Genomic DNA, 19,768 nt, shown 5'->3' on the forward strand with positions numbered 1-19,768 from the left:
TGTAAAAGAACAGAGTTTGGATTAAGGCTGGCTGGGTTTTTAATGATCTCATTAGCTTGCTTTTTTTTTTTTTTTTTTTTTTTTTTTTTAATTAGGAGACAGGGTCTTGCTATGCTGCTCAGGCTGGTCTTGAACTCCTGGGCTCCAATGATCCTCTCACTTCATCTTCCTCAGTAGTTGGGACTACAGGTGCAGGCCACCATGCCTGGCTGATTAACTTTTTGATCTCCAAGTTAGTCTCTGAGGCTCCATTTCTTTAACTGCAAAATGGAGATAATACTAGTCCCTCTTTCTGCACCATTTATGAGTTGAGACACTCATGCCCACATCAGCCCATTGTGAAGCATTTTTCCTGTATATCACTTGCACTAAAATTAGATAAGGGTGCTGAGTTTGGAGATCTTGGAGTCCAGTGAATTAATTGGTTGTCAGTGAAGGTCTATTGTTTTCTAGCACTCTGCTCTTGGTACTGTGGCTTGTATTTAGGAATTTCTGTTCACTTGAGATACATCCATAAAAGAATATAAGGTGGCATATAATGTGCCTTATATTATGTGCCTTATATAGTGAGTGCTGAATTCTGTAGTCATTAAGTGTACTTGAGATAAAGATGGGGTTGGTCAGTATAGGCTGTTGTCTTGAAAGACCCAGGAAGAACTGAAACTGAGCTTACGAGTTAACTGGTACAAGCCACTTTTCATGTTCATCCATAAACACCCTGCTTCTGGGCTGTTGATCTCCAGACTCCATGGAGATGTTTATCTCATTAGTCCCCATCCCTGTCCAAAGGGAGTTCTTTGTCTTGGCTTATACCACTGAGTCTGGAGCAAACCACCACCCTCATCCTATGGCAGTAGTAGGGTGTGGGAATGTCTTTGATTCCTAAATTCATCACCATGGGTGCTGTTCTCATTCCCTAAACCACAGTTGTACAGAATTTAAAAAACACTGTAGGCCGGGCATTGTGGCTCATGCCTGTAATCCCAGCACTTTTGCCAAGGCAAGTGGATCACTTGAGCCCAGCCTGGGCAATATGGTGAAACCCTCTCTCTCCTTTTCTTTTTTCTTTTCTTTTTTTCTGAGATGGAGTCCTGCTCTGTCATCCGGGCTGGAGTGCAGTAGCACAATCTTGGCTCACTGCAATCTCCACCTCCCAGGTTCAAGTGATTCTCCTGCCTCAGCCTCCCAAATAGCTAGGACTAAGGCATGTGCCACCATGCCTGGCTAATTTTTGTGTTTTTAGTGGAGATGGGGTTTCGCCACGTTGGCCTGGCTGGTTTCAAACTCCTGACCTCAGGTGATCCACCCACTTCAGCCTCTCAAAGTGCTGGGATTACCAGCATGAGCCTCCACACACAGCTGAAACCCTGTCTCTACAAAAAATGCAAAAATTATCTGGGCCTCGTGGCATGTGCCTGTGGTCTCAGGGTGCCTGTAGTCTCAGCTACCTGGGAACTGGGAAACAGGGACCATTACTTACTGCTGATTTGCAGTTTTCCAATCACTTTCCACATTCCTGGCACTTAAGGTAACTTCCCCAAGGTCACATAGTGGTAAGTTTTAGGGCCAGGACTCCATTTAGGTCTTCCGACTCCAAGCAGTGCTGTGTCCCCTGCACTGTGCAGCCTATAATTACATGAAGCTATTCAATACTGTGCACTGCTGCTGAGCTGCCTAGGATTAAGAATACTATATGCAGCTGGGCCTCACACCTGTCATCCCAGCACTTTGGGAGGCCAAGGCAGGCTGATCACTTGAGGCCAGGAGTTTGAGACCAGCCTGGCCAACATGGTGAAACCCTGTCTCTACTGAAAATACAAAAATTAGCCTGGCATGGTGGTGCATACTATAATCTCAGCTACTCTGGAGGCTGAGGCAGAATTGCTTGAACCTGGGAGGTGGAGGCTGCAGTGAGCTGAGATCATAACACTGCACTCCAGCCTGGACAACTGAGGGAGACCCTGCTTCAATCCAGCTACTCTGGAGGCTGAGGCAGGAGAATTGCTTGAACCTGGGAAGTGGAGGCTGCAGTGAGCTGAGATCATAACACTGCACTCCAGCCTGGACAACTGAGGGAGACCCTGCCTCAAAAAAAAAAAAAAAAAAAAGAATATTATGTGCCTGCAGGCTGCTTGATAGTGAAGTAAATCAAACAAATTTCAACCCTGTTTTTCTCTGTTCATGCTTAGGAGAAGAACTGTAGTCATGAAGTGACAGTGGTCCTGTTTTCTAGAACTTTCTATGATGCAAAATCTGTTGGTGAGTGACTCTTTCTCTCCTACAGTTGTTATTTTATTAAGCTTCCCCCATCCCCACCCCAGCCATTTTCTTTCATTTTGTTTTCTTGTTGCACTTTTCTGCCGTTCCCATCTTTTCTGTTATAAGGACAGTGTAAAAGGGAAAGTAGCACAGTCCATTAGTGGATGCAAGAGGTCTATGGGCTGTGATTCATCCTAAATCCAACTGAATAGATAGACAGTTGGCTGGGCACAGTGGCTCACACCTGTAATCCCAGAACTTTGGGAGACTGAGGTGGGCAGATCACCTGAGGTCAGGAGTTGAAGATCAGCCTGGCCAACATGGTACAACCGCGTCTCTACTAAAAATACAAAAATTATCTGGGCGTGGTGGCATGTGTCTGTAGTCCCAGCCACCTGGGAGGCTGTGGCAGGAGAATCATTTGAACTCAGGGAGCAGCAGTTGCAGTGAGCTAAGATCTCTTCACTGCACTCCAGCTTGGGTGACAGTGCCAGACCTTGTCTTGAAAAAAAAAAAAAGATAGTTATCTTTATTTTTTTTGTGATGTAAATCTTTAATCCAGAAGAGGAAGCTGACAAAACTGAATTTTTCTTCTCAACCTGAACTACATACTCCATTTTCTCTGTTTCAGATGAATTTCCTGAAATAAACCGAGCCTCAATTCGACAGGATCATAAAGGGAGATTCTATGAAGACTTTTACAAGTGTGTTTGAGTGCTTTGCTATACCTTTTATTTATTTATTGGTTGTTTCTTTCCTAACTTGAAAAAATGTCAGGCTGGGCGCAGTGGCTCATGCCTGTAATCCCAGCACTTTGGGAGGCTGAGGCAGGCAGAGGTCAGGAGTTCGAGACCAGCCTGACCAACATGGAGAAACCCCATCTCTACTAAAAATACAAAATTAGCTGGATGTGGTGGTGCATGCTTGTAATGTCAGCTACTCAGGAGGCTCAGGCAGTAGAATAACTTGAACCCAGGAGGCAGATGTTGTGGTGAACTGAGATCGAGCTATTGCACTCCAGCCTAGGCAACAAGAGTGAAACTCTATCTCAAGGAAAAAAAAAAAAAAAACAAAAGTCCCGTCTTTACCAAAAATGCAAAAAATTAGCAGCCTGTGGTCCCAGCTATTTGAGAGACTGAGGGTAGGAGGATCACTTGAGCCTGGGAGGTGGAGGTTGCAGTGAGCTGAGATCACACCACTGCACACCAACCTGGGTGAGAGTGAGACCCTGTCTCCAAAAAAAAATAAATAAATAAACCTTTTTATTTTGAAATAATTTTAGATTTACAGAGAAGCTTCAAAGATAGCAGAGTTCCTGTATATTCTTTGCTCTGTTTCCTCTAACGTTAACATTTCATAACCAAGTTACATTTGTCAAAACTAGGTTAACATTGGAACATTACTATTAAGTAAATTTAGACGCTTTTCAGATTTTAGCACTCGTGTACTTGCTGTCTGCAATCCAAGATACCATATTGCATGTAGACCTTCTAAATGTTTTATTGTAAAAGATTTTGACATGCAGAAAAGAAGAGCAAATAATATAATGAGCCCATATATCCAATACCTGAAGTTAGATTATTATTTTGCCATATTTGCTTTCTCTGTTTTTTTCAGTTCCACTGACTAATTATCAATATAACATTTTATTCCTATACATATTCAAAAATGGCATTTTTATATCTGACTATTTTATCATTATCATGTTTAACATTATTATTATTTTTTGAGACGCAGTTTCACTCTGTCCCCCAGGCTGGAGTGCAGTGGTGCAATCTTAGCTCACTGCAAACTCCACTTCCCGGGTTCAAGTGACTCTTGTGTCTCAGCCTCCTGAGTAGCTGGGACTACAGGTGCCCGCCACCATGCCTGGCTAATTTTTTGGTATTTTTAGTAAAGACAGGGTTTTGCCTTGTTGGCCTGGCTGGTCTCAAACTCCTGACCTCAGGTGATAGGCCCACCTTGGCCTCCCAAAGTGCTGGGATTACAGGCAGGAGCCACCGTGCCTGGCCGACACCGCTACCTTATTTAGATGATTATCAGATAGTAATAGTTATCGTTTTTTCAGGACTTATCATGAATGGGGTACTCTTCTAAGCACTTTACATGACTTGATTCATTTAAATATTACAGCATTCCTGTGGGATATATACTGTTACCCATTTTACAGATGTGGAAACTTTGACACAGAGTTTCAGTAACTTATTCAAAGTCCACAAAACATTGAGTGGTGGAGCATGGACCTGACACAGTCAATGTAGTTCAGAGTCTGTGCTTTTTGACCACTGTATTCCTCAGCCTCATACTGATTGTACTTTATTTATTTATTATTATTATTTTTTTTAGAGATGGGGTCTCTCCATGTTGGCCAGGCTGGTCTTGAACTCCTGACCTCAGGTGATCCACCCACCTCGGCCTCCCAAAATGCTAGGATTACAGGCGTGAGCCACCACGCCCGGCCCTGATTGTACTTTAAATTATTTGTTGATCTTCTGTTGGATCCTGTACCACTTGGAGAATTTTATGAAAGTGATGGGCGGTTGCCTGTACTGACACCTCCAGTCATCCCATTATGCAGATGAATTCTGCATACCTCTAATTCAGTGAATTAGTCTGCCTGCCTAGACCTCCCAAAATGCTGGGATTATAGCCATGACCCACTGCACCTGGCCGATGAGGTTCTCTTTTTACATGTTTTAAACTTTCATTTTCTACTTTCTGTATCACAAATCCTAATCCATGTTAAACACAGCTACTTCCACAGTATCATTTTTTATTTCTACATAGAAATTACATTAGGTTACTATTGTTGAAAACTAAGGTGACTTTCAGCTTTTCGCTATTCTCAATAGTATTACCAGTGAACATTCTTACAGATAAGTTTTTAAGCATATCCTTAGTTTTTAGGATAAATTACCAGAAATGGAGCTATTGGGTCAAAGGATAGTCTGGATTTTTGTTGTTGTTGTTTTATCTTTTTTGTGTGTTATTTTTCTGATTTTGATAGTCTATTTTTTAAAGGCTTTCTATTTGTACAGCCCATGTACCCTCCAAAACCATTAAAGTAGAATATCCTGTTTTTCTCGTAGCTATTTCTGTGTCCTTACCAATGCTGAATGCTCTTTTTTTTTTGGAGACGGAGTCTCGCTCTGTTGCCCAGGCTGGAGTGCAGTGGTGTGATCTCGGCTCACCATATCCTCTACCTCCCGGGTTCAAGTGATTCTCTTGCGTCAGCCTCCTCAGTACCTGAGACTACAGCCATGCACCACCATGCCAGGCTAAGTTTTGTATTTTTAGTAGAGACAGGGTTTCACTGTGTTGACAGGGTGGTCTTGAACTCCTGACCTCATGATCTGCTTGCCTTGGCCTCCCAAAGTGCTGAGATTACAGTCGTGACCCACCGCCCCTGGCTGCATGTTTTTTTTTTTTTTGAGACGGATTTGTGCTCTGTCTCCCAGGCTGGAGTGCAGTGACTGGGTCTCGGCTCACTGAAACCTCTACCTTTCAGGTTTAAGCAGTTCTCCTGCCTTAGCATTCTGAATAGCTGGGATAACAGGTGTCTGCCACCAAGCCTAGCTAATGTTTGTATTTTCAGTAGAGACAGGGTTTCACCATGTTGAGCAGGCTGGTCTGGAACTCCTGACTTCAAGTGATCCACCTACTTCAGCAGCCCAAAGTGCTGGAATTACAAGTGTGAGCTACTGTACCTGGTTCTCCATTTTTTTTTTTGATGGTTTTTTTCCTGTTGGATTGGAAGAAAAGTAAGCTCACTGAGTCTTTTTTTTTGAGACAGAGTCTCGCTCTGCACCCAGGCTGCAGTGGTGTGATCTTGGCTCACCATACACCAATTATATATTTCTGAAACCTTATAAGGGAACTCATATTCTGTATGTAAAGTTGCTGTATTAGTCTATTTTCTCACTGCTATAAAGACATACCCAAAACTGGGTAATTTATAAAGAAACAAGGTTTAATTGACTCACAGTTCCACATGGGTGGGGAGGCCTCTGGAAACTTAAAATCGTAGTGGAAGGCAAAGGGGAAGCAAGGAACATCTTACCATGGCAAAGCATGGTAAGAGTGAGTGCAGGGGAAACTGCAGCTTTTAAACCATCATATCTCGAGAGAACTCCCTCACTATCACAAGAACAGCATGGGGGAAACTGCTCCATTATCCAGTTACCTCCCACCAGGTTCCTTTCTTGACACATGGGGATTACAATTTGAGATGAGATTTGGGAGGGGACACAGAGCCAAACCGTATCAGCTGCTTAACACCCATTTTATGGTGATACTCTTTTCAGAGTAGTGGTACAGAATGAGAGAAGAGAAGAATGGACTTCACTTCTTGTGACCATTAAAAAACTCTTCATCCAATATCCAGTGTTGGTGCGACTGGAACAGGCAGGTACTGCATTCATGTAATAGAAGGTGCGGTGGGGAAAGGAAGTATAGGAGAGGTCTGGGAAACAGAGAAGAGATTTGCGCTGTTTCCCATTGCCGTGTGTAGTTTCTGTTTCTGGTCAGGTTTCTTTTTTCAGTTGGATCCAACTGTACATTTCATATACAGTAAGTTCAACAGTGTCCCTAATACAGGGAGTGGGGCCTTGTGAAGCCAGATGTGTTCCACTTTTTTTTTTTAGAGAAAGTCTCACTCTATTACCCAGGCTGGAGTGGAGTGGAATAATCATACTGTAACGTTAAACCCCTGGGGCTCAAGCAGTCCTCCTGCCCCAGCCTCCCGAGTAGCAAGGATGACAGCCATGCACTACCATGCCCAGATAATTTTTTCATTTTTTGTAGAGACGGGGTCTCACTGTGTTGACCATGGTGGTCTCAAACTTTGTCTTAAGTGATCCTCCCGCTTTTGCCTCCCAAAGTGCTGGGTTTATAGGTGGGAGCCACTATGCTCAGCCACCACTTATTTAACAGTTCATCCTTTAGCTGGGCATGGTGGCACTCTCCTGTAATCCCAGCACTTTGGGAGGCCAGGGCAGGCAGATCACGATGCCAAGAGATCGAGATCATCCTGGCCAACATGGTGAAACCCTATCTCCACTAAAAATACAAAAAAAAAAAATTAGCTAGGTGTGGTGGTGCATGCCTGTAGTCCCAGCTACTCGGGAGGCTGAGGCAGGAGAATCCCTTGAACCCAGGAGGTGGAGGTTGCAGTGAGCCGAGATCGTGCCACTGCACTCCTGCTTGGCAACAGAGTGAGACTCCATCTCAAAAAAAAAAAAAAGTTCATCTTTCATGAGATGTTTTTCTTTCTCTTGTATCTTTTGCTTCAGAGGGCTTTCCTCAGGGAGACAATTCTACCTCAGCACAAGGAAACTACCTGGAGGCCATCAATCTGTCATTCAATGGTGAGTAAGGATGCCAACCAGTGAGCCGGCATCTCACCTGCTACATGGCTGTGTTACTAGAAAGGTGTTCTGATCCAAACCTGATGAGAAGATTCTTGGATCTTACAGAAGAAAGAATCTGGGGTGAGTCCACAGGTAAAATGAAGGCAAGGTTATTAAGAAAGTAAAGGAATAAAAGAATGGCTACTCCATAGACAGAGCAGGGCATTCCCGGAAGCAAGAGGAGGAACACGTCCACCTTAGGTACAATGGTTGTTTATAACAAAGCAAAATAGTCATGGGGGAGAGGTGCTCTACCGCAAGGGCTCGTGACAAAGGATTGTTCATCTTTGTGTAACTGCTGTCTTTCTCAAGAACCTATATTATTATCTTTAAAGCAAAACTTACTTGTTTTTTTTTGAAACGGAGTCTTGCTCTGTTGCTAGGCTGGAGTGCAGTAACATGATCTCCGCTCACTGCAACCTCTGACTCCCTGGTTTAAGCGATTCTCTTGTCTCAGCCTCCGGAGTAGTTGGGATTACAGGCATGTGCCACCACACGTAGCTAATTTTTGTATTTTCAGTAGAGACGGGGTTTCACCATGTTGGCCAGGCTGGTCTCAAACTCCTGACCTTATGTGATCTGCCCTCCTCAGCCTCCCAAAGTGCTGGGATTACAGGCGTGAGCTACTGTGCCTGGTTGCAAAATTTACTCTTAAACTAAGAATGTTATCAAGATGTTGGGATATCAGGATATTTCCTGGATCTGTTAAGTCCTGAGTCTTTTGGGTAAACATTATTAACCTGTTCCCTTAACCATAAACATCTTGTGACTAAGAATGCCTAACCTCCTGGGAATGCAGCCTAGCAGGTCTGAGCCTCATTTTACCCAGCCCCTATTCAAGATGGAGTTGCTCTGGTTTGAAGGCCTCTGACAGCTATGCATGTCTCTCTATGATGCCTGCAGACCCAGACCTAGGTGTTGATGCCCCTACTTACTTATCCCCAAAATTAATTCAAAGCAATAGCTTCTCATTGGATGGTTGTAATGACCAACATTTAGATCTTGGGTCTTGCGTTGGGCTGTTTAATTTGGTAGTCTCATCTGCTTCTCATGATCAGGAACTAGAAGGATCGTCCTTAGGCTCTTTGACTTACTTGAACTGTATTATTATTTTCCACCCCATCTTCAATTGCTTCTTGGTAATATTTTTAAAATCTACTTAAAAGTAAAAATTAAAATTAAAAATTAAAAAAAAATCTATTAAAGAAAATTACAAAAGTGGCCCGGTGCAGCACTTTGTGAGGTGGAGGCGGGCCAATCACTTGAGGTCAGGAGTTGGATACCAGCCTGGGCAACATGGTGAAACCCTGTCTACTAAAAATACGAAAATTAGCCAGCATGGTGGCACACACCTGTAGTCTTAGCTACTTGGGAGGCTAATCACTTCAACCTGGGAGGTGGAGGTTGTGGTGAGCAGAGATCACACCACTGTACTCCAGTCTGGGCAATAGAGCAAGACTCTGTCTCAAAAAAAATTTTTTTTTTTGAGACAGAGTTTTACTCTTGTTACCCAGACTGGATCAAAAAAAATTTTTTTTTTTTTTTTATTATCAGTAAGAAGTGGTACCAAAAAAAAAAAAAAATCTAAGCCTGGCTGGGTTTCAGAATTTCTTTTTTTTTGTTTCGTTTTGTTTTTGAGAGGGAATCTCACTCTGTCACCCAGGCTGGGTGCAGTGGCTCGATCTCAGCTCATTGCAACCTCCGCCTCCCAGGTTCAAGCGATTCTCCTGCCTCAGCCTCCCGAGTAGCTGAGACTATGGGCACATGCCACCACACCCTACTAATTTTTGTATTTTTAGTAAAGACGGGGGTTTCACCATATTGACCAGGATGGTCTCGATCTTTTGACCTCGTGATCCGCCTGCCTCGGCCTCCGAAAGTGCTGGGATTACAGGTGTGAGCCACCGCACCCAGCCCAATTTTTTTTAAGTAAATAGGCTGGGCATGTGGCTCACACCTGTAATCCCAACACTTTGGGAGGCTGAGGTGGACGAATCACGAGGTCAAGAGATTGAGACCATCCTGGCCAATATGGTGAAACCCGTCTCTACTAAAAATACAAAAATCAACTGTGCATGGTGGCGCGTGCCTGTAATCCCAGCTACTCAGGAAGCTGAGGCAGGAGAATTGCTTGAACCTGGGAGGCGGAGGTTGGAGTGAGCCGAGATTGCACCATTGCTCTCCAGCCTGGGAACAAGATCAAAACTCTGTTTCAAAAATAGATACATGAATAGGCCGGCTGCGGGAAGAGACAGGCAGGGAAATCACTTAAACCTGGGAGGCAGAGGTTGGAGTGAGCTGAGATCGCACCACTACATTCCAGCCTAGGTGATGGGATGAGCTTGTTTCAATCAATCAATCAATTTAATCATGTTACTAGAATTCAAATATGGAGAGGTGTATCAAGTAAAAAAGGATATCCTTCTCTTGCCCCCCAGTGTCAGTCCTCTTTTAAGGGGAACCATTGTTAGCACTATGGTATGATTTCTTCCAAATGTTTATCCTAGCATTTATGTGTTAGCTGAAATATATTGTTTGCAAAAAACAAAAATGTACTGAGTTAGTTTAAACAAAAAGGGAAATTTACTGTAAGAATACAGAGGCTTAAATGGAGCAGCCAGGAAAGGTTCAAACACTATGTTAAAGAATCTTATTGGCTCTGGGAACCATAGCTGCAGGAATTCTGAGAGCCATATTTAGCTTCCAGCAAACCTGTCTCTGCTCTCTGTTCAGAATTCACATTCATGGCAGAGAGAGTCTGATCTGCCCAGCTCCAGTGTCCATCTGCCCCTGGCCAGAGGTGGAAGTAATGATGTGCCTTCATATCACTGTGTAGATCACCTTCCCACATGTCTGTACTGAGGTGCTGGGGAATTCTAGAGCATAATGTCTTCTATTAGTAAGTCTTCTTGGCGTATTTGAATATCACTGATTTTTCATAGTACGAATCGTAGAGGCTAGAAATAAAAAGTGACTTACCAGATTTACAAAGTCATCCCAAGATTTTGGTCTACTCTCTTAAATAGTGTCTTAAATTAATATTATCTAATATAATCTAATCATATAATTAATATATATAATATTAAAATAATATAAAATGAAATGATATATAATATATAAAATAATATAATATAATCGAAGTTTTACTATAGACTCATTTATGGATAGTTTAAATTAACAGCATGAATTTTTTTTTTTTTTTGAGACAAGTCTCTTGTCACCCAAGCTGGAGTACAGTGGCATGATCTCAGCTCACTGCAGCCTCTGCCTTCCAGGTTCAAGTGATTCTCCTGCCTCAGCCTCCCAAGTAGCTGGGATTACAGGCGCCCACCACTATGTCTAGCTAAGTTTTGTATTTTTAGTAGAGATGGGGTTTCACCATATTGGCCAGACTGGTCTTGAACTCCTGACCTTTGGTGATCTGCCTGACTCAGCCTCCCAAAGTGGTGGGATTATAGACATGAACCACCGAGTCTGGCCTTTTTTTTTTTTTTTTTTTGAGACAGGGTCTTGCTCTGTTGCCCAGGCTGGAGTGCAGTGGCACAATCTCGGCTCAGCTCACTGCAACCTCTGCCTCCTGGGCTCTAGCAATTTTTCCACCTCAGCCTTCCAAGTAGCTGAGATTACAGGTGCACACCATCATGCCTGGCTAGGTTTTGTATTTTTTGATAGAGATGGGGTTTCACCATGTTGGCCAGGCTGGTCTCAAACTTCTGATTTGAAGTGATCCACCTGCCTCGGCCTCCCAAAGTGCTGGGATTACAGGCGTGAGCCACCATGCCCAGCCCTAACAGTATGAAATCTGAGCATTTAAGGCTGCACAGGGCAAGTATTAGGCATCAGTGAGGGGTATTAACAAAGATGACAGTGACTTACTCCTGTGGTCAAGTAGTTCTTAATATAGAAGAAGAAAGACAGATGTGTATATATTTAACTAGAATGTGGCAGTTGCTATGGACAGAAATGCTCTGAGATAATTCAAGAAAGATATGTTTTAAAAAAAATGCTCTGAGAGTGCAGAGATGCTTGCCTGTGACTGGTTTCTGAAAAACTGTAACATCATTATTGTGGAATTTTTGTTTTATTTCAAGTGTTTGATAAGCACTACATCAACCGCAATTTTGACCGAACGGGGCAGATGTCAGTGGTAATCACGCCTGGGGTGGGTGTCTTTGAAGTGGACCGCCTACTCATGATCTTGACCAAGCAGCGGATGATAGATAATGGTAATGCTCTCTGGTTTGTGCTCTGTCTCCACATGTTCCTAGCCTGATTTATCATTAGAATTCTGAGCTTCACTGACTTCTTAGAGTGTGAGGAGTTCTAAGTAGTGTTCTGTGTGTCACAACATCTGTGGATGTCAGTAGGTGTCAGGTGGTCAAATCAGTTTGGGAAATTCTGGGTTATGCAAAGATAAGCAGGTTCCATAATTACAGGTCTTCCTCAGTTTTTAATATGTTAATGTAGGTTGTTTTTCTCTAAAGGGTGTATCAGGGTGCTCTTGAGTTCTCCAAACATATTTGGCACTAGAGAAGCCTTCCTGGAGGGACTATTTCAAGGGACCCATATGCTGTGAGCCCATTTTGGGATGCACTATCAGATAATCTAGTCCAGTCCTCCCTCCATGATGTGCCTCGTATCCCCAACTCAACCCCATACCACCCAGTTTGATTTGTTTCATCAACAAGATGGAGTTGGGAGGCTGAGGCAGTAGAATTGCTTGAACCCGGGAGGTGGAGGTTACAGTGAGCTGAGATTGTGTGCCACTGCATGTCAGCCTGGGCAGCAAAGGGAGACTGCCTCAAAAAAACAAAAACAAAAGCATGGAGTTTGGAAAGTAAATTCTGATGCCACCGAAGAAGCTCTGTTAAGTGATGTGGATTGTTTTACATTTTTTTTTTTTTTGAGACAGTGTCTGGCTCTGTCACCCAGGCTGGAGTGCAGTGGTGTGATCCTGGCTTACTGCAACCCCTGCCTCCCAGGTTCAAATGATTCTTATGCCTCAGCATCCCAAGTAGCTGGGATTATAGGCATCCACCACTTCTCTTGGCTAATATTTTTTTTTTGAGGCAGAGTTTCACTCTTATTGCCCAGACTGGAGTGCAGTGGTGTGATCTTGGCTTATCGAAACCTCTACCTCCTGGGTTCAAGTGATTCTCTTGCCTCATCCTCCCGAGTAGCTGAGATTATAGGCATGCACCACCACGCCCGGCTAATTTTGTATTTTTTTTTTTTTTTTTTTTGAGACGGAGTTTCGCTCTTGTTACCCAGACTGGAGTGCAATGGCGCCATCTGGGCTCACCGCAACCTCCGCCTCCTGGGTTCAGGCAATTCTCCTACCTCAGCCTCCTGAGTAGCTGGGATTACAGGCATGCGCCACCATGCCCGGCTAATTTTTTGTATTTTTAGTAGAGACGGGGTTTCACCACGTTGACCAGGATGGTCTCATCTCTTGACCTCGTGATCCACCCGCCTCGGCCTCCCAAAGTGCTTGGATTACAGGTGTGAGCCACCGCGCCCGGCCCTAATTTTGTATTTTTAATAGAGATGGCATTTCTTCATGTTGGTGAGGCTGGTCCTGAGTTCCTGACCTCAGATGATCCACCTGCCTTGACCTCCCAAAGTGCTGAAATTATAGGTGTGAGCCATCACACCCAGCCTTTTTTTTGAATTTTTAGTAGAGATGGGGTTTCACCATGTTAGCCAGGCTGGTCTTGAACTCACGACCTCAGGTGATCCACCCACCTCTGCCTCCCAGAGTGCTGGGATTATAGGCATGAGCCACTGTGCCCAGCCTGTTTTACTTTTTACTGAGATATTACAAAAGTTACTATTCCTTTCTGGCCTTAGAATTTTAGAGATGGAAGCTTGGTTGTCTTTTTTTTAAACAAATCACGTCCTTTAGGACAGTCAGAGGGTAATTGTCAAGCACTAAATAGTGCCAGGTTAGGAGGGGACTTGAAAAAGAGGAAACAGACAAAATGCATGTATTTACTTCTTTGCTGCATAGGCAGTACTGTGAGGTTATAAATCATACAATGGTAAGTCAGCTTTGCCTAATGCCCAGTTAAATAACATGATTTATAGATAGGGATGCTTATTTCTGCCATTCTGCCCCTGCAACTCTTTTTGTCTTTTCTTTTTTTTTAGGAATTGGTGTCGACTTGGTATGCATGGGAGAGCAACCATTACATGCTGTCCCATTGTTCAAGGTAACCAGATTTTGGATTTGCTTGCTAAAGGTCAGTTTGATTATAGTTAGAAAGAGAAAAAATTCAGGGGCTATGGCTCTTGCTTGTAGTCCCACTTACTCAAGAGGCTGAAGTAGGACGATCCCTTGAGCCCAGGAGTTTGAATATAGTTTGCTATGACCATGCCTATGAATAACCACTGCACTCCAGCCTGGGCAGCAAAGCAAGACTCCATATCTAAAAAAATTTTTTTTAAAACCTGAAGAATGGCCAGACGCAGTGGCTCACTGCTTGTAATCCCAGCATGTTGGGAGGCTGAGATGGGTGGATCACCTGAGGTCAGGAGTTCGAGACTAGCCTGGCCAACATGGCAAAACCCCATCTCTACTAAAAATACAAAAATTAGCCTGGCATGGTGGCTCATGCCTGTAATCTCAGCTACTAGCGGGGCTGAGGCAGGCGGATCACTTGAACCTGGGAAGTGGAGGTTGCGGTGAGCTGAGATCATGCCACTGCATTCCAGCCTGGGCAACAGAGCAAGACTCTGTCTCAAAAAACAAAAACCAAAGCAAAATAACCCCTGAAAAACAGAGAAGTTAGAGCAGTTCCATATCCTACTTGTTTTGTAGTTTATCAGTGCTCTGACTTTTCTCCTTGCAGCTCCATAATCGGAGTGCTCCCCGGGATTCTCGTCTGGGCGATGACTATAATATCCCTCACTGGATAAACCACAGGTGGGTGCGATCTCGATCAATAGTAGGTGATAAGAGTTTTGGACAACCTCCTTGCCATTTTTCTTTAAATTTGTTAAGTTCTTGTTACAGCACTAAACCTTTTGTCAAGCAAATGTGGAAACGAAGTTCTAACATTTGCTTAAAGCTCTCTACACGTAAAGCTGTAACAATATCGTAGGAACAGTGTATGATCAAAAGGAGTAAAAACAAAATTTGAAGGACTTACTTCCACTGCTGTTCCCAAGTCCTACTATTCCCAGCTCCCACAGACTGTGGAACACCAACATTTGTGTCTGACCTCCTCCAGCGGTAGAGAAGTCCCCAGTGCCTCTTTATGTGGGACAAGGCTTCAGTGTTCCTGCTGATTCCAGCTCAGAGATGGCTCCTCTCATTGCTCTGCCAGCGCCAGTGCCTCATCTTTTTGAACTATGACACTAATCTTATTTGTGTGTCTATTTCTAGTTTGTCCCTTCTCTAATCCATCCTTTCAACCAGGCTTTCTCAACCTAGACATTACTGACATTTTGGGCCAGATCATTCTTTGTTGTAGGGAGCTGTCCTGTGCATTGTAGGATGTTGAACAGCATTCTTGGCCTCTACCCACTCTATTTCAATAGCATACACCCCCAGAGTGACAAACAAAATGTATGTAGACATTGCCTGGTGTGCCTTGGGTGGCAGAATTTCCCCACATCACATATTGAGAATCACATTTTATTTTATTTACTTTCATTTATTTTTTGAGATAGGATCTCTCTCTGTTGCCTAGGCTAGAGTGCAGTGGTACTATCATGGCTCACTGTAGCCTTGACTTCCTGAGCTCAAGAGATTCTCCCACCTCAGCCTCCTGAGTAGTTGAGACCACAGCCTTGGCCACCAAACTTGGCTAATTATTATTACTGTTATTATGAGATGGAGTCTCCCTCTGTCGCCCAGGCTGGATTGCAGTGGCACAATCTTGGCTCTCTGTAACCTCTGCCTCCTGGGTTCAAGCGATTTTCCTGCCTCAGCCTCCTGAGTAGCTGGGATTACAGGTGCCCATTGCCATACCCAGCTAATTTTTGTATTTTTAGTTGAGACGGGGTTTCACCATGTTAGCTGGGCTGGTCTCAAACTCCTGACCCGCCTTGGCTTCCCAAAGTTCTGGGGTTACAGGCATGAGCTACCACACCTGACCTAATTTTTCTTTATTATTTGTAGAGATGTGCTCTTGCTATGTTTCCCAGGCTGGTCTCAAACTCCTGTGCTCATGGGCCTCCTGCCTTGGCCTCCCAAGGTTCTGGAATTACAGACCTGAGCCACCAAACCAGCCTGAGAGTCACATCTTTAGGCTAGCGGTTTGCTTCTTTTCTTTCATTTTTTATTTTTAAGCAACAGGACCCTCAAGTTAAAGCCTTACTTGGAATCCCAATATATAAAAATGTAAAAGTATTAGTGTTCCTATCTGCTCTCACCATGTGGCAGGCCCTGTTGTAGCACCAAGAGCCCTGGGGGTCTGGGAACCAGCGTTTGTCAACCAGTGCTGTAACTGGTTGCCAGAGTTATTTTTGTGAAAATCAAATATTAACTGCTCTTACTCTCTGATTCCTTTTTCCAGCTTGCTAAAGCATTTGACAGCTGAGGCCATCTGAGGCCCCATCTTGTCCACTTTCATTCTACTTGACAGCACTCAACATCTCACTCAACTTCTGGGCCTTTCTACCTAGAGAGCCTCTCCACCTACCCTTCTTTTGCAAATGCCTGTTTTCTTCCAAGATCCAGCTCCAGCATCTCTCTTTTGTGAATTCCTCATGTGCTGCCCTGACAGCTAATAGCCACTTTCTTTTCAGTGCTTCCAGAGCATTCTGTCTTTCTCTGCGTTGTCTTTCTTTCTTTTGGTCTTTTTTTCTTTCCTTTCTGTCTTTCTGTTTTTCTTTCTTTCTCTCTCTCTCTCTTTCTTTAGTCTTTTTTTTTTTCTCAGCCTTCTGAGTAACTGGGACTATAAGCTCACACCACCATTCCCAGCTAACTTTTTTGTATTTTTTGTTGAGACAGGGTCTCACCATGTTGCCCAGGCTAGTCTCAAACTCCTAAACTCAAGTCAATAATGTCAAGTTCAAGGCCTGCCTCTGCCTCCCAAAGTGTTGGAATTAACAGGTGTGAGCCGCCACGCCCAGCATCTGGGTTGCCTTTCTATGGCCAGGACTCATAAGGAGCAGAAGACCACTTGGCTCATGCCTCGGCTCAATGGAACCTTTAATTTTAGCTTCCTAGTAATTAATTGCCAGTTAGTTTCAAATAAGCTTGAAAACTTACCACAAATCTTGATTTCAGCCTTGTAGTATATCCTTTCTTTGTTATGGGCTACATTGCCATCATTATGGTGGTTCTGATGGTCACCTGTTATTCATAGATGAAGAGCCAGGAATGAGCAAGGATTAATCATTTGGTCAGTTCTGTGAGGATAATATGGTCAAATTATAATTATCCTGTTCCCCATAGGTCCATCTCTTTTCAGGAGGACTAGTGGGATACTGTCTGGCTGCTCACCCATGGTTTTCCTTTATATATGTATATGTAAAGCCATACTTTTAATGAAGCTCAATTTTGTATGATATGATTGCATGGTCTGATGAGGTCATTTAAAATTTTATTTTATTTTGTATTTTAATTTTTTAAAGTTATCTCCTACTGAAAGGGAATTTTGTTTTTTTGAGACAAGGTCTTGCCCAGTCTGGTCTCAAACACAGCTCACTGAAGCCTCGACCTCCCAGGATAAAGTGATCCTCCCACCTCAGCCTCTCAAGTAGCTGGGTCCATAGGTGTGCACACCAGGCCTGGCTAATTAAAAAAAAAAAATTGTAGAGATAGGGTCTTGCCATGTTGCCCAGGCTGGTCTCAAAACTCCTGGGCTCGGCTGGGTGCGGTGGCTCACGCCTGTAATCCCAGTGCTTTGGGAGGCCGAGGCGGGTGGATCACGAGGTCAAGAGATCGAGACCATCCTGGTCAACATGGTAAAACCCTGTCTCTACTAAAAATACAAGAAATTAGCTGGGCACTGTGGCACGTGCCTGTAATCCTAGCTACTCAGGGGGCTGAGGCAGGAGAATTGCCTGAACCCAGGAGGCGGAGGTTGCGGTGAGCCGAGATCACGCCATTGCACTCCAGCCTGGGTAGCAAGAGCAAAACTCTGTCTCAAAAAAAAAAAAAAAAACTCCTGGGCTCAAGCAATCCTCCCACCTCAGCCTCCCAAAGTGTTGGGATTAGAGACATGAACCACTGTGCTGGGCCTCTGGTGAGGTCATTTTCATTTATTTATTTATTTATTATTATTATTATTATTATTATTATTATTATTTTTGAGATGGGATTTCACCATGTTGGCCAGGCGGGTCTCAAACTCCTGACCTCAGCTGATCTGCTCTCCTTGGCCTCCCAGAGTGCTGGGATTACAGGCATGAGCTACCGCACCCGGCTTTCTTTTTTCATTTATTTATTTATTTATTTTTACTTTTTTTGGAGGTCTTTTTTTAAAAAAGTGTCTCCTTTATACTGAGATGCTGTTATAATCTTTCTCATCTTGTGTTTATGTTACCATTATTTTTAAAACTTGGTTAATTGTTCATATCTATGTTCCCCTTTTTAAAAAAACAACAACAAAAAACTTAGGTAAAATGCAAGTATTTTGAGTTTTTTTTAAATTTGTTTCAGAGTGAATTCTTTTTTTGTCAGCCTCTAGTTTTGTTTCTTTGTTTTAGAGAGAGAGAGTGCGTGTGTGTGTGTGTGTGTGTGTGTGTGTGTGTGTATGCGTGCGTGCACGTAGATGGAGGTCTTCCTATGTTGCCCAGGCTGGTCTCAAATTCCTGGCCTAGGCATGAACCACTGCTCCCTGCCTCTAATTATTTTTGATTTTTTAATCTTATAATGGTATTCAGAATCACTTGCTGATTAAAAAAAAAAAAAGCTGTTTCATTATACACTTTATTTCATGGTTTGTTTTGTTTTGTTTTGCTTTTTATTGAGATGGAGTCTCTGTCTCCAGGCTGGAGTGCAATGGTGAGATCTCAGCTCACTGCAACCTCCACCTCCCAGGTTCAAGTGATTCTCCTGCCTCAGCCTCCTGAGTAGCTGGGACTACAGGCATGCACCACCACGCCCAGCTAATTTTTGTAGTTTTAGCAGAGACAGGGTTTCACCATGTTGGCCAGGATGGTCTCGATCTCTTGACCTCATGATCTGCCTGCCTTGGCCTCCCAAAGTGCTGGGATTACAGGTGTGAGCCACCCCACCCAGCTGTATTTCATGGTTTTAAGTTTAGTTCAGGAAATATGGTAAAAAATAACTATAGCATACACAAAATTATGTGTTAAGTTTTGCAGTTTCCTCAAATTTTACTTTATAGTAACTTAAAAATTTCCTGAATTATCAGTTTATTACCCTAAATTGGATCTCTGATGCCAGTTCAGATAGAAGAGAGAATCATACTGCAGAGTCCAAGAACCAGGAGGGCTTAAGGCCTGCCTTTCACATTTCATTGTGAGTCTTGGTTACCTGAGCCACTCAAGGCATGAGATGGGTGGCTGCTCGTAGGGGTCGTTGTTCTCCTCCTGTCAGCAGAGCATCTTCAGAAGCAAGCAAAGTCTTCCTACTACTATAGTGAGACCAGAGACCCTACAAAACATAATCAAATTATCTTCAGTGAGAACTTATTACCCCAAAGTTTTATTGGCTAATAATTTTTTTAAGCTTACCATCATCGGGTGGAATATGATTTTTTTATTGCCTAATAATTAAAATTGATCTAAAAAGCAAACCAATGTCAAATATCTAAGGGCTATAAAACTAGGATTTTTTAAATACCACTAGACATAACTGGAGTCTATCTTAGTGAGCCTATAGACCATCCAGGCTCATTATATAGGTGAGGATATAGAGTTCCAGAGATTAAATGGCTGCCTAGCATTGAACAGCAAGTTCATGGCAAAGCTACAGCTATTAGTTTATACTATTTGAGATCACGATATTAGATTGTTTTTGACCTACAAAAGTAACAATTTCAGGCTGGGCACAGTGGCCCATGCCTGTAATCCCAGCACTTATGGGAGGCTGAGGTGGGAGGAACGCTTGAAGCCAGGAGTTTGAGACCATCCTGGTCAACATAGCGAGACTCTGTCTCTACCAAACAAACAAACAAACA

At 43.3% G+C, this 19,768-nt stretch overlaps 1 protein-coding gene across 16 annotated transcripts in view; it reads left to right on the forward strand.

Annotated features, from left to right (window-relative positions):
* Nucleotides 1-19,768, forward strand: part of DEPDC5 (DEP domain containing 5, GATOR1 subcomplex subunit) — a 153,180-nt gene that overhangs the window by 29,667 nt on the left and 103,745 nt on the right. For all 16 annotated transcript variants that reach the window (XM_064367924.1, XM_064367927.1, XM_064367930.1 and 13 more), the window contains exons 11-17: nt 2,190-2,259; nt 2,891-2,963; nt 6,564-6,667; nt 7,551-7,625; nt 11,759-11,893; nt 13,818-13,879; nt 14,519-14,592. In XM_064367924.1, the coding sequence (XP_064223994.1) occupies nt 2,190-2,259; nt 2,891-2,963; nt 6,564-6,667; nt 7,551-7,625; nt 11,759-11,893; nt 13,818-13,879; nt 14,519-14,592 (593 nt within the window). The remainder of the gene's footprint in view (nt 1-2,189; nt 2,260-2,890; nt 2,964-6,563; nt 6,668-7,550; nt 7,626-11,758; nt 11,894-13,817; nt 13,880-14,518; nt 14,593-19,768) is intronic.

Source organism: Aotus nancymaae, unplaced genomic scaffold (genome assembly GCF_030222135.1).
Source record: "Aotus nancymaae isolate 86718 unplaced genomic scaffold, 86718_ANA_hifiasm-v0.15.2.pri h1tg000076l, whole genome shotgun sequence".
Lineage (NCBI taxonomy): Eukaryota > Metazoa > Chordata > Mammalia > Primates > Aotidae > Aotus > Aotus nancymaae.